The sequence below is a fragment of the Nothoprocta perdicaria genome, unplaced genomic scaffold, assembly GCF_003342845.1.
Source record: "Nothoprocta perdicaria isolate Ctin4 unplaced genomic scaffold, notPer1 scaffold_52, whole genome shotgun sequence".
NCBI classification, from domain to species: Eukaryota; Metazoa; Chordata; class Aves; order Tinamiformes; family Tinamidae; genus Nothoprocta; species Nothoprocta perdicaria.
The window spans coordinates 3,738,493-3,751,785 of NW_020455777.1; the positions used below are offsets into that span (position 1 = coordinate 3,738,493).

General features: G+C 43.8%; 2 protein-coding genes across 2 annotated transcripts in view; both read left to right on the plus strand.

Moving 5' to 3' along the window:
- Positions 1-35: 35 nt before the first annotated feature.
- LOC112954924 (pantetheinase-like) lies at positions 36-9,247 on the plus strand (the record flags this gene model as incomplete). The annotated part of the gene is given in 7 exon segments (XM_026048200.1): positions 36-153; positions 2,686-2,894; positions 5,341-5,368; positions 7,240-7,590; positions 7,593-7,612; positions 8,473-8,638; positions 9,123-9,247. Coding segments are annotated over 7 exon segments (1,017 nt in total), but the record flags the coding sequence as incomplete, so codon positions are not given.
- A 1,365-nt stretch (positions 9,248-10,612) lies between these two features.
- LOC112954925 (pantetheinase-like) overlaps positions 10,613-13,293 on the plus strand; it is a 7,468-nt gene continuing 4,787 nt past the window's right edge. The window contains exons 1-3 of the mRNA XM_026048201.1: positions 10,613-10,799; positions 12,176-12,407; positions 12,502-12,633. Of these exons, the coding sequence (XP_025903986.1) occupies positions 12,195-12,407; positions 12,502-12,633 (345 nt within the window). The 5' untranslated portion in view covers positions 10,613-10,799; positions 12,176-12,194. The remainder of the gene's footprint in view (positions 10,800-12,175; positions 12,408-12,501; positions 12,634-13,293) is intronic.

Genomic DNA, 13,293 nt, shown 5'->3' on the forward strand with positions numbered 1-13,293 from the left:
TTTGAATTTGCGTTAGGGCGCCCAGATCATTGTGACTTGTGACACCTGAGGATGGCATTTATGGCTGGGTCTTCACAAAGGAAACAATATACTTTTATCTTGAGGATATCCCAGATCCACAGGTGGACTGGATTCCATGTACTGATCTGGAAAGGTATTGTCTCTACTGTGGAAGGGGGACTGGGCTGATGAAAGGGAGAGTTGTGCAGAGAAGAACCTCCTGAGGCTCAAGAAGGACAAGTGCAGGATCCTGCACCTGGGGAGGAATAACCCCAGGCATCAGGACAGATTAGGAGTTGACCTGCTGGAGAGCAGCTCCACGGAGAGGGACCTGGGAGTCCTGGTTGACACTAAATTAACCATGAGTGAGCAGTGTGCCCTCGTGGCCAAGAAGGCCAATGGGATCCTGGCCTGCATCAGGAGGAGTGTTGCCAGCAGGTCAAGGGAGGGGATCCTGCCCCTCTCCTCAGCTCTGGTGAGGCCACACCTGGAGTATTGGGTGCAGTTCTGGGCTCTCCAGTGTGAGATGTGGAGCTTCCAGAGAGGGTCCAGCAGAAGGCAACAAAGATGATTAAGGGACTGAAGCTTTTATCTTAGGAGGAAAGACTAGGCAAGCTGGACTTGTTTAGCCTGGAGAAGATAAGACTGAGAGGGAATCTGATCAATATGAGTAAGTACTTGAGGGGTGAAGGGGTGTAAGGAGGGGTGTAAGGGGTGTAAGGAGGAAGGGGCCAAGCTCTTCTTAGTGGTTGCCAGTGACAGGACAAGGGGTAATGGGTGCAAGCTGAAACACAGGCAGTTCCATCTCCACATGAGGAAGAACTTCACTGTGARGGTGACAGGGCCCTGGCACGGGCTGCCCAGGGAGGTTTTGGAGTCTCCTTCTCTGGAGATCTTCCACACCTGCCTGGATGCCGCCCTGTGCCCCGTGCTCTGGGTGTCCCTGCTGGAGCAGGGGCTTTGGGCTAGATGATCTCTAGAGGTCCCTTCCAACCTCAAACATTCTGTGATTCTGAGAGATCTCTATTTAAAAGTGGTCATGGATAGCTTTAAATATGAGATGAAAATAAGTTGGATTCTATGTATTTGCTCCTAATAGCCTCAAACGTCATTCAGAATAGTTTTTTTTCACACTGTAATCCTTTTGATTTTAGTTAGTATAACCATAAAGATTTTTTTAAGAAAAGTATTAAGTATGCATAATCTACATTTATTTAATGTATTCCATGCATGTTGTAGAACATGTCTAAGCTATAAGAATATCTGTAAATGCAAAGTAGAAGTTATTCAAAGAATAYACTGCTCAATTTTGGATTTATATTTTTTCAATTTGGACCCCAAATGAACAAGAAACATGATACAGTGACCTTTTCATTCCCTAAGTATATTTTATTTGCATCAAATTAAGGCATGATGTTGTTCAGCCCAGTTCTGCTGACAYGGAGAATTATAAAGGAAAGAAAGCTAAAGTTTTATTTTCCTTAATAAGTTACACCATTCTTTGTGTTTGCAATGTTTAGGTAAGGATAATTAAAAGTAATGTAGAGGAAAGCAATGCTGAACTACCTTAGGCTGGCAGCTTAATCTGAAATTGAAGCAGAATGTTGAATTAACACATACCCATATATCACTRATGTTCTGCTCCACAATGGGAACAGAAAGGAGATCTGAAGGTGAAAAGTTGTTCCTTCTCTATGGGAAACTCCCTGTGTTCCTCTGGTATTTAATGTGAGGAGAAGCATGCTAAGCTTTTTAATACAAAACCACTGCCAAAGGAATTTATAAAAGTCTTGGGGCAACAATGTCCAATTGTTAAAGTTGTTTAAGCAATCTCTTAGGTTTCCAACCCATCAGGCTCTAGGAAAATACTGGATTGAACCGCAGGCTCCATGGAGGATGATGACAACATTCATCATTGGTTTCCCTGAGACCAGTATTTCACCCATGCCCCTAAAATTGCCCCTGTTGTCTCCAAGGTGTGAACCAAAAACTTTAGGTAGTTATTCTGCAACAGAATTCCAGTGATCCAGGATGCCCAAGTGATGGTCACTATCAGTGCAACCAGCCTAAGCTAATTGTTTAGGTTGGAGTGAATTGTGAATAAGTTGGAGTGAATAAGTATGCTTATAATGAATGTTTTAAAAGAATGCATTTTTAGGTCTGGGTAAAAAAAATGCATTCTGTTCTGCAATTATACCAAAAAGAGAGAATACAATATGGGAAATAAAAGATCGTCATTATTTAAAACAATGAAAGAGAACTGCAGCTGTCAGGGGACTTCTGTGGATCCACATTGTTTTCAGCAAAACATTCCTTGTTTTGGATCCCCTCCAAAGGCATTTTCTCCAACTGCACTTAGATGATGCATCACAGTATTTTCTACAATATCTATGTATGTTTCAGAATTCAAAGTATAAATCTGAGGCAGAATGAGGCAGAATACAGGATATATTTTGATAAAGTTTTCTCATTTTTCTGTGCTTCCAGTGACAGCCCCTGTAGTGCTTCATTTCCATATCTTTTACCTGAAGGTTCTTTTAATGCATTAGCAATTAAAAGATTCATTAACCTCTGTAGAAAGAAGAACAGGGTTTCTGGAAGCAAGACCAAGAAGGACAGTGGGACTGTGAGGGTTTGGAAGCAAACTGCTTTTGATGTTCTATTCCCTCCTTTATCTGCTTATTTGATTCACTCCTTTACCAGTGCAGAAGAGGTTGAACTKTCTGGCAAGAAATAACTCTGTCTATGTGGTTGCAAATATGGGAGACAAGAAGCTTGGCAATTCCAGTGATCCAAGGTACACAAGTCACTTGGTCACTATTGATGGTCACTATCAATACAATATCAATGTTGTCTTCGATTCAGAAGGRAAATTGGTGGCTCGTTATCACAAGGTGAGGCAATTCTGCAGATTTTAGGAAATACAAGATCCCCAGGAAGGTAAAGATGTGAAACAAAAGCAACTTCCCAGACTTAAATGTGTTTCTATTGGCATTATTTAGGAGGTGTTAGAGGGCAGGTAAAAGTCATTTTCTTGAGGAGGCTTTGTTACTCTTAATAACTTAAGTGCAAATTCCCTTTACTGTTATAATCCAGATCCATGGACATTTGTGTTTGACTTCTGTTTCTTGATATGAATTTTCATCTACAAAATGAAGGTATATCAAGCTCAMAAAGCTGTATGCTCCATTACTTGTGGTTGAGTGACTGTCCGTACAATATTCAACATCATTAGCACGGCAGAGCGGGCAGGCAGATAGGCTATCTTACCCTTCAGGGTGCCCCTGGCAAACAGGTATGAGGCCCTGGAGGAGGTAGGGCAGTCAGTGGAGGGTGAGAGAGTGGGTCTGTCCCCTCCAGAAAAGGTACCACAGTAAGAAAGGCCAGCTGCACAGGTTGTCACCATGGAGAGGAGGGAGAATAGGCGAGTTAYTGTTGCGAGTGATTCCCAGATTCAGGGAACAGAGGGACCGATAGCTAGACCCAACCCTACCTCAAGAGAGGTCTGTTGTCCTCCTGAGGCCCAGATTAGGGATGTCACCAGGCGACTTCCCAGACTCGTCCGACCCACAGACTATTATCCCTTGATGGTCCTACATGTGGGTGCAGAGGAAGTGGCAACACATAGCCTGAGGGTAATCAAAAGAGACTTTAGGGAGCTGGGGCGGACSATCAGGGACATAGGCGCGCAGGTCATCTTCTGTTCGATTCTTCTCAGTGCTGCCAGCAATTCAGAAAGAAATCATAGGGTACAATCCATTAACACGTGGCTCCATGGCTGGTGTCATCGCCATAACTTTGGCTTCTTTGGYAACAGGAAGCCTTACGTGGCACCAGGCATGTTGGTACCCAATGGGGTCCATCTTTCTCAAAGCAGGAAGAGGGCACTAGGTCAGGAGCTAGCTGGGCTCATCAAGAGGGCTTTAAAYTAGATTCAAGGCGGGGAGGAGAGGGTATCAGTGGGGCAGCAGATAAGATGGTGACTGATGGCCCATTACGCCACACAGCATTCTAGTGCTGTGGCCTGTGAAGGGCGCTCTGGGACTGAAGAGGCCTAAGGGCAAAATACGAGAACTTCTGGAGGCCCACATAGTCAGGCTGCAGCTGCCCCGACAAGAAGGAGAGGCACTTTGGGACCCCCACTCAAATGCCTCTACATAAACTCACGCAGCATGGGGAATAAACAAGAGGAATTGGTGATGTACATGCGGTTACAGGGCCATGATCTCATTGCAATTACTGAGACATGGTGGGACAGCTCCCATGACTGGAATGTGGCCTGTGGCTACAGGCTTTTCAGGAGGGACAGGRTAGGAAGGTGAGGTGGTGGAGTTGCTCTTTATGTGAGGGAGCAACTGCAATGCTTAGAGTTCAGCATAGGAGAGGATGGAACGCAAGTAGAGAGCCTGTGGGTGAGGATAAAAGGGTAAGACAACACGGGTGACACGGTGGTGGGAGTTTACTACAGGCCTCGTGACCAGGACAAGGAAGTGGACGAAGCCTTCTACGGGCAGCTGCGGGAAGCCTCCCGATCACAGGCCCTGGTCCTCCTGGGGGACGTCAACCACCCTGATATCTGCTGGGACAACCACACAGCCAGGAACAGACAGTCCAGGAGGTTCCTGCAGAACATTGCAGATAACTTTTTGATGCAGGTGGTTGAGGAGCCAACAAGGTGAGGGACACTGCTAGACCTGTTACTAACAAACAGATGGTCTAGTAGGAAATGTGAGGGTAGGGGGCAGACTTGGCTTCAGTGCCCACGAGATGTTGGAATTCACGATCCTGCGTGGAGGAAGCTGGTGAGAAGTAGAACAGCTACCCTGGACTTCAAGAGAGCCAACATCGACCTCTTCAGGGAGCTCTTTGGAGCAGTCCCCTGGGTCAGGGTCCTAGAAGGAAAGGGAGTCCAGGAGAGCTGGCTAATATTCAAGCGCCACTTCCTCCTCCAAGCTCAGGATTGCTGAGACAAGAAAGAAGTCAAGTAAGTGTGGCAGGAAGTCTGTATGGATGGGCAAGGAGTTGCTAGGCAAAGTTAATGGGAAAAAAAAAAAAGCGTACAGCTTGTGGAAGAAGGACCAGGCCACATGGGAAGAATATAGGTGCATTGTCAGAGAATGCAGATGTGCAACAAGGAAAGCCAAGGCCCGTGTGGAATTAGAGTTGGCGAGGGATGTCAGGGACAACAGGAAGGGTTTCTATAAATATGTCAGCAGCAAGAGGAAGATGAGGGAAAATGTTAGTGCACTGCTGAATGGGGAGGGGACCTTGGTGACAGAGGATGCCGAGAAGGCAGAGTTACTAAATGACTTATTTGCCTCTGTCTTCTTTGCTGCTAAGGCCACTCCYCATGAACTGCAGGGCTCAGGTGAGAGCGATAYAAACGGGCAAGAGGAAGACCTTCCGCGGGTTGAGAAGGATTGGGTTAGGGATCACTTAGACAAACTGGCCACCCAAAAATCTATGGGGCCTGATGGGATGCACCCAAAAGTGCTGAGGGAATTGGCGGTGGTTATTGCTCAGCCTCTCTCCATCATCTTCGAGAGGTCCTGGAGAGCAGGGGAGGTGCCCGAGGACTGGAAGAGAGCCAATGTCACTCCAGTCTTCAAAAAGSGCAAGAGGGACGAGACAGGCAATTACAGGCCGGTCAGCCTAACCTCCGTCCCTGGAAAGGTGATGGAGCGGTTCATCCTAGAGAGCATCTCCAGGCATATGAARGAGAAGAAGGTGTTGAGGAGYAGTCAGCATGGATTCACCAAGGGGAAGTCATGTCTGATGAACCTCATAGCCTTCTATGATGGGATGACTGGCCAGCTGGACGAGGGGAGAGCCGTGGATGTTGTCTGCCTTGACTTCTGCAAGGCTTTCGACACCGTCTCCCATGATATCCTCATATGGGAGCTCCGGGAGAGTGGACTAGACGAGTACATGGTGAGGTGGATYGAGAACTGGCTGGATGGCAGAGCTCAGAGGGTGGTGATAAATGGGGCCGAGTCCAGTTGGAGGCCTGTGGCCAGTGGTGTCCCCMRGGGKYAGTACTGGGCCTGGTGCTGTTCAATTTGTTCATCAATGACCTGGAYGAGGGCACGGAATGCACCCTGAGCAAGTTTGCAGACGACACCAAGCTGGGTGGAGTGGCCGACACTCCGGAGGGCTGTGCTGCCATCCAGAGGGACCTGGACAGGCTGGWGAGTTGRGCAGAGAGGAACCTCATGAGGTTCAATAAGGATAAGTGCAGGGTCCTGCACCTGGGGAGGAATAACCGCAGGCACCAGTACAGATTAGGGGTCGACCTGCTGGAAAGCAGCTCCACGGAGAGGGACCTGGGAGTCCTGGTTGACACTAAGTTAACCACGAGTCAGCAGTGTGCCCTCGTGGCCAAGAAGGCCAATGGGATCCTGGCCTGCATCAGGAGGAGTGTTGCCAGCAGGTCAAGGGAGGGGATCCTGCCCCTCTCCTCAGCTCTGGTGAGGACTCACCTGGAGTACTGTGTGCAGTTCGCTGATCTGAAGGACAATATTTTTTTCTCCAGTAGATGGAAACCTAGTTCCGAGAAACGTTGTCCATGAGCTTTCTTGCAGACATTGCTTCTGAAACAGAGAGCTTGTGCAAAGTTTTCTCCTTGGCTTTGTATTTACAAAATATTTTTATGAAAAAATGCTGGAATTCATGTGTGAGTTTAATGAACATGCGCTTACAGAAGACAGAAACTCACTGATATGTCTAAGTAGTCCTAAACTTTGCCTTCCAAATGAAAGCCAATTTGGGCAGTTCTTATAGTTCTGAATCATTACAACCTTAAGCCATATACCCCATATTCTCTGTGGATGGGTCTTACTCTGGGCTTTAAAGATTTATGCGAATAGTTGCATATATATGTGACTTCTGGTAGCTTGTTTTTCCTTAAAGATTTTTTGACATGACAATATTACTATTCATTCTAATCAAAAATATGTTGTAGAAGAAACAAGGAGATCAATTCAGTGAGGAATGAGCTTCAGCCACTTCCATCATATGTAATAGCATATAATTAGTGTATTAATACTGTCGCCTACAATCATCAGAGTTTGATCTACTTTCTACTGGCTGCAAAAAGCACTGGATCAGGATTATAGTCTGTAAAGTTATGAAAGTGTCTAGTCAACATTAGAATAAAATTTGGTGCTTGTTTCATTCTTAGAGACTTGTACCACACATTWGCTTTCATATTGAGAGTCTTCTGGTTTTATATATGTGTAGGCAGTGGTATTTATGCCCCAGGTGGCCCAAGAGCATTTCATTATAACACAGAAATGGAAAATGGTCACCTCCTGGTGACAGAACTGCATTCACACCCACGACTGTCTCTCACCTATCCTGCTGCTGTTAACTGGCATTTGTATGCCAGCAGCGTCTAAAGGCTCCCACCAAATGACCACCATTTCAGTGGAGTTGTTTACCGTGATCTCTTCTCCTTCAGTGAACTCACTGAACCTGAGGGAAGTCTTGCTGTTTGCCAGCAGGGCTTCTGTTGCCATTTGAGTTACAAGATGGTAAAGAAACAAGATGATGACATTTATGGTTTAGGTGCCTTTGATGGACTACATGTTGTTAAGGAGAATATTATTTGCAGGTAAAGATTTTCTATTCTTATTTGGACAGAAGTAGAGCTGGAATATTCTGCTTTCACCCCCTTTGCATTTACCCCTTTTTGACTCTGATAGTTCATGAAGATAGTTTTTTTTGCTCTTGCCTCCCTGCACCTCCCCAAAAAAGTGTTTTCTTCATGAGTTTTTATTGAGGATATTGCTCCTGATTTAATGAGCATGATACAAGTTATGAAAATTAAGATATTGAATTGGTCCTGTTCTGTAACACTTTAAGGAGGTTTTCATGTTTGTGTAGRAAAGGGGAGAGATCTTAGAGATCTTGCTGTATCAGTAGGGATTGACTTGTTACAACAGAGAGCTGGTCTCTGCTCTGGATGTTATCATGGTGCTAATTACATGTTCCAACATACAGTAGTTTAGTAAGATGAAGAAACTATATATCGATATAACCTTCGCATTCACACATTCATTCTTTAAACTTCTATATAATGCTTTCTCTAATATGCTACATCTTTATATAATATTTTCTTTATATCTTCACAGAGTAGGCAGATATGTATGATGATTTCATTTAGGAACGCTTAAGTAACTTCCCTAGGTCATGAATTATTCAACTTCTCTGCCTCAATGCATATGCTTTATGCATGTGTGTACACATGTATTTATGTGTATTACACAGACATGCTGATTTGCTGTGATGCTCATGAACAACTGTTTCAGCACAAAGGTTCAAGTGCTTGGATTATCCATGGATCCCCTTAGTCTAAACAAATGATTAGATATCTGGAATCATTCATCATGAGAGCTTTTCATGCTACCAAACCCAGGTCTTGATTGTTTAAAGCTAAGAGATAAGTTGTTTGCTGTATCCTGTCACTCATAGGTATGCATGCTGCTGAAGTGTAAAAGCACAGGCCAGAAAAGCAGTGGGCAKCCCGTGGAAAGYRCTCAGACCAAGTTTGACATGTTCTCCCTGAGCGGCACGTTTGGCACTAGCTACGTCTTCCCAGAGGTCCTGTACAGTGGGGTTCAGCTGGACCCTGGGGAATCTGAACTAATGTCATAGCCAAAAAGCCATTGCAAGACACCAGAGCAACTTGGAAACTACCAGTGCCCTCTGTTTCAATGACTGGCTTCAGTTCAAAGCAGCTTTATTGCTGCATAATTTTCCTGACTGCATTCCCAGAGCATTGGTCACCACCTCTGAGTAACCCAGTATGGTCAGTCCCTTTCCATGATTCCTTTCAGTCCTGTCCAAATGATGGAAGCACCTATGAATTAAATACAAAATCCCAGATCAGTGCTTACTTTCCCAAAAATCTAGAATCAGATGTTGCCCAAGAAAAAGAAAAGTCTATTTTTTCTCAGGCATTATGGTAGCTCTATATGAGAGACTTAAATGCTTTTTGTCTTTTTTTTCAGGATATTGCTTAACTGGGTCAACATTAGTTAAAATACTGTATTGTGTCTGTCATACAATGTGTCTGTCATACACTGCTTTTTTGATATTTCAGTTTATTTTACTTTTCCATAATCAGGTGCTACCTGATGGACGTCTGATAGGTCAGGCTCATACATCTAGGCCAGTTTTGAGTGTAATGCTCTTTGGGAGGTGATATGAAAAGGACCCACGACATACAAAAGAAGCTTCACTATAATTTTACTGTAGGTCCTTTAACATCTCATATGTACCTCTGACGCTAATTAATCATAATGTTAATGCCCATAATTATAATAGCATTCTTTATCATAATTTTCCTATCTAATAACTTAGTCATTGCATATTGATTTCTTGGCTTGATTTTGCAGCAAAAATAAATTCCTAAGCTGTCTCTGTATCTATTTTTGCCTGATACCTTCTGATTGTCACAGGCTTGATTCTGTTCTTCGTAAGAATTACAGAAAAAAAACCTCCTCTKACTTTAATGGTGTGGTATTCAGGTCCATAGCAGTGGACTGTGTCCCAATAACAAATTATTTTTAATCTTTTGAAAAAATTCAGAGAGGTTAGAGGTCAGCCCTGGAACTCTGTTAAGCCCCATCACTAAATACGCCCTAAATGCTCTAAATATGCTCTAAATATTTTTTAAAGCAGAGAGGAATAGAAACTTTGAAGGCAGACAGGTAAACATTTAAAAGCTATCATTTATTTTAAAAGAAAGAACACCTCAAAACATTCTTGTTTCAAGGCTGAGTATTCAACTCAGTACTCACTATAATAATATTTTTTTCTGTTGAGGAGTCTGCTTTTCTTGGCCACAGTTCTAAGCTGTGGAAAAGGACCTTTCCACAAAACTAAGTGAAAGCTGTGCCATCATTTTTGAGAAGTCAGGCGGGTCCATATGAAAATAAAATCTCACAAATGAGCAACTTTGCAGGTACCTGCCTGCAAAGGCAGGTATCGTCACGGTCTCCCTGTGAAATGGTTGCTCATACTGAAATGAGGGAGGGTCTAGAGTTTACAGGCAGGTTTGGGAAAGGCTGGATGCCAGCGTGAATGCACTTGCACATGTGTCAGTGCAGGCACTGCAATGAAGACAGAGTGTACTTTACAAAAAACAGCAAAAACCACAAAACAACTGGAAAAGGAGGTGTGTTTTGGAGTACACTACTTTAGGTGGTATAGCTATAATTTCTTCATAGAGTTAAGTCTATTGTTTGTTCTGAAATTTTGTTTAGAAATAAAAACTATGTCCACATTTAATCTACCAAAATCACAAAATAAAATAAAATTGTAAAATTGAATGGGCATAAAATACTTCGTGTAAGTAARCAAATGTTGTAAAAGTCAGATTTGAGTTCACAGAAGGGTACTAAATTGTAACCCCCTGCTGCAGTTAACATAATGGCGGTAAGGGAGAATATTCTTATTTTGCATGGAGAAGAAGTTCGCTGCCTGTGCATTTTTATCTGGACTCCAGGACTTGGTGTTCTGCAACATAACCAACAACCATTTGCTGTTGCCAAACAAGGATGTGGCTTCTGCTATCCACACCCCTGTGTTCATGTTCCCATTGCTTCTGTGCAGTGATTTCCGTGTTGCAGGTGTATCTCTTCACACGGGGCTTTCCAGACAAAGATTAACCCTTCTGATAAAGAGCAGTCGTCTGCCGGATCCCTGTCAGCACAAGAAGCAGGACTACAGCTGGAARGCAGGCTACAGCTGCAGCTAAGCTGATTTAATGCCAAGTTGTGTCCTGTTCTGCACAGGTAAGTCCTAAGAAAACCCTCATCTTCGGACAGCAGCAGAAGGAGCACAGGTTAGGGGAGAAAGCAGAYTGAGAGAAGAGGAATATGGAAAGTAGCAGGAGCTGTTGACTAAACTTCTCCATAAGCTACTTATAGCCTGCTGTATTTTCATAAGGCTTCATTCTGCGGATTTCTTTTTTCTTTTATTTTTTAAACTTGAGTTATTTCCTGGCTGACCTTTCAGTTTGGCAGGCAGGATTGCCTCCAGTCGCTGCCACCTCCTTCCCTGACTGAGCTCCGTCTCCTACTCCTGGCATCCCCAGGAGCTGGGAACAGCCCAGCCTTCCGCTAAGGCGACTGGCAGCTGGGCAAAAGCTACTTGGCAAACAGGCTGGCAGCTTACATGCCTCACTTGGGAGGAAAACACACCCTCCAGGTGCATATCTTCTGTGAAAAGCTGTCGAAAAGTCATGTAGAGCAAAGCAAAAGCTAGACTCTGGCCTCTTCATATAGTCTGGTATCCTGAGGTAAAACATAGAGCTACTCTACAGCTTAGTTGCACCTGTCTTATTACATATTTTAGTGTGAATGAAGCCAAAGCTTAACTCTTCCCTCCTGGTATTGTATCATGTTATATAAGCCCTGAGAGATAAAGGATTTCAAAATGTAATCAAGTTCCTTCATTTCTCTCTTTTTCTCTTTTTTAATTATTCTTTAAGAGCTGACAACTAAAAGTGATAATTTTTTTATCCTCTTTTTGTCAGTTTTGTAAATATTTTGTTTTATTTTAATTTCTATTGCGGAAGTCAGTGGAATAAAAGCAAGGGGCAGAAGCAAGGGACAGTTCTGYCAGTGGTCCATTAAGGAGATTTCATCTAAATATAAYGGGAAAATATAATGACTTGGATCTAAAGAAACTCGGGGAAGCAAGCTATGAACAGTGACGTATAGCTCAGGAGGTGAGGAGCTTAAAGACTTTGCATTAAAGGAGATGGTTCTCAGAGTCCTCATTTTTTCCGTTCAGAGTTCATAAAACATGCACTCCAGGGGTGACAAATCTACCCTTTATCTGAGTATCAAAGCTGAGCCAAAATACACCATAAAAGTTTATTGCAATGTCTATTATAAAAAATGTACAGTGGAAAGAATATGTTGAAATTATTGGCAGAGATAAACATGAAAAGAGAACTCAGACAACTCTTTCTAGAAAGTCACATATTTGATAACTTCTTTCTGTGTTGGCACAACTCTTCTTGGCATTGCCAGYAGTTTTGTGACTGCATTTAAGTACCCGGTTTCTTTAAGCTAAGTCATTTCTTTAAGCTAAAGATTACCCTTTTCTTTCGTGTGTATGTACCCTTTGCTGTGTTTCCGTGTGTGCCTGTGCGTTTCCCTAGGGAGCAGGAGGCAGCCACCATGGTCGCTTTGCAGCCCCTGGCGCAGGGCACGGTCCTGGCCCTCCTCGTGCTCCAGGCCGCTGCCTCGGGCCGCTTCAYRGCRGCTGTGTACGAGCACGCGGTGATCCTGCCAGCSCTYRCCGTGGCRCCTCCCTCTCCCGAGGATGCGCTGGCACTCATGAACAAGAACATGGACGTCTTGGAGAAGGCCATCAAGGAAGCCGCCCAGCAGGTACTCCATGGGCTCACAGCACTGTCGGTTTGTGCTTTCCCTTCGGCTGATTCCCTGGTGCCCCGAGCAGCGTTAACGGAGCCTGTCCTGCCAGGGTGCCCACATCATCGTGACTCCTGAAGACGGCATTTACGGCTGGCGTTTCACCAGGGAAACCATCTACCCCTACCTGGAGGATATTCCTGACCCGGAGGTCAACTGGATTCCCTGCACGGATCCCAAGAGGTGATTGATGTGGTTCCAAGCTAGTGTCTCATAAGGAAGTCAGCTGCTCTCAATAATTATGTAGAACTTAGCTTGATATTAAAAGAATTAACAAATTTCAATAATAATTGCATAATATGATATGATGATATCAAGGTAAATTTAAAAAATCAMTATAAAGTAAAATTCCTCTAATAATGTATGGAATTTTGTTTGTGAAGTGTGATGGACACTTCCTCTTTGCATTTAGAAGATTCTTGCCGGAATATACCACTACGCATTAGGCTGTCATTTTCTTACACTATTTTGACTACAGCTAATTGAGAATCTTCTAACAAAAGTTTGGGGTTATATTTTTACATTTTCTTTGCTGTACAAATGTTTACTTATTTTCTCTTTACTTACTGCTGGAAAAGCTATGTGCAAATAAAAGTACACAACCCTTTTAGTTGAAAACTACTTTCCGATAACTGAATGATGTCTTCATTAGCCAAAGTCCAAATGTCTAAATCGCTGAGTGGTGCAAACCCAGAAATTTCAAATTATTTTTTCCACAGTTAAGTTAAGATCCTCCCGTGCTCTGTCTCCTGCTCTAACTGATCAGTCTAATGATCAGTCATTTGGGCACCACGTTTCAGCCAGGATGTGATAGCCAGTGGTGTGCTGCCTTGTACCTATATTC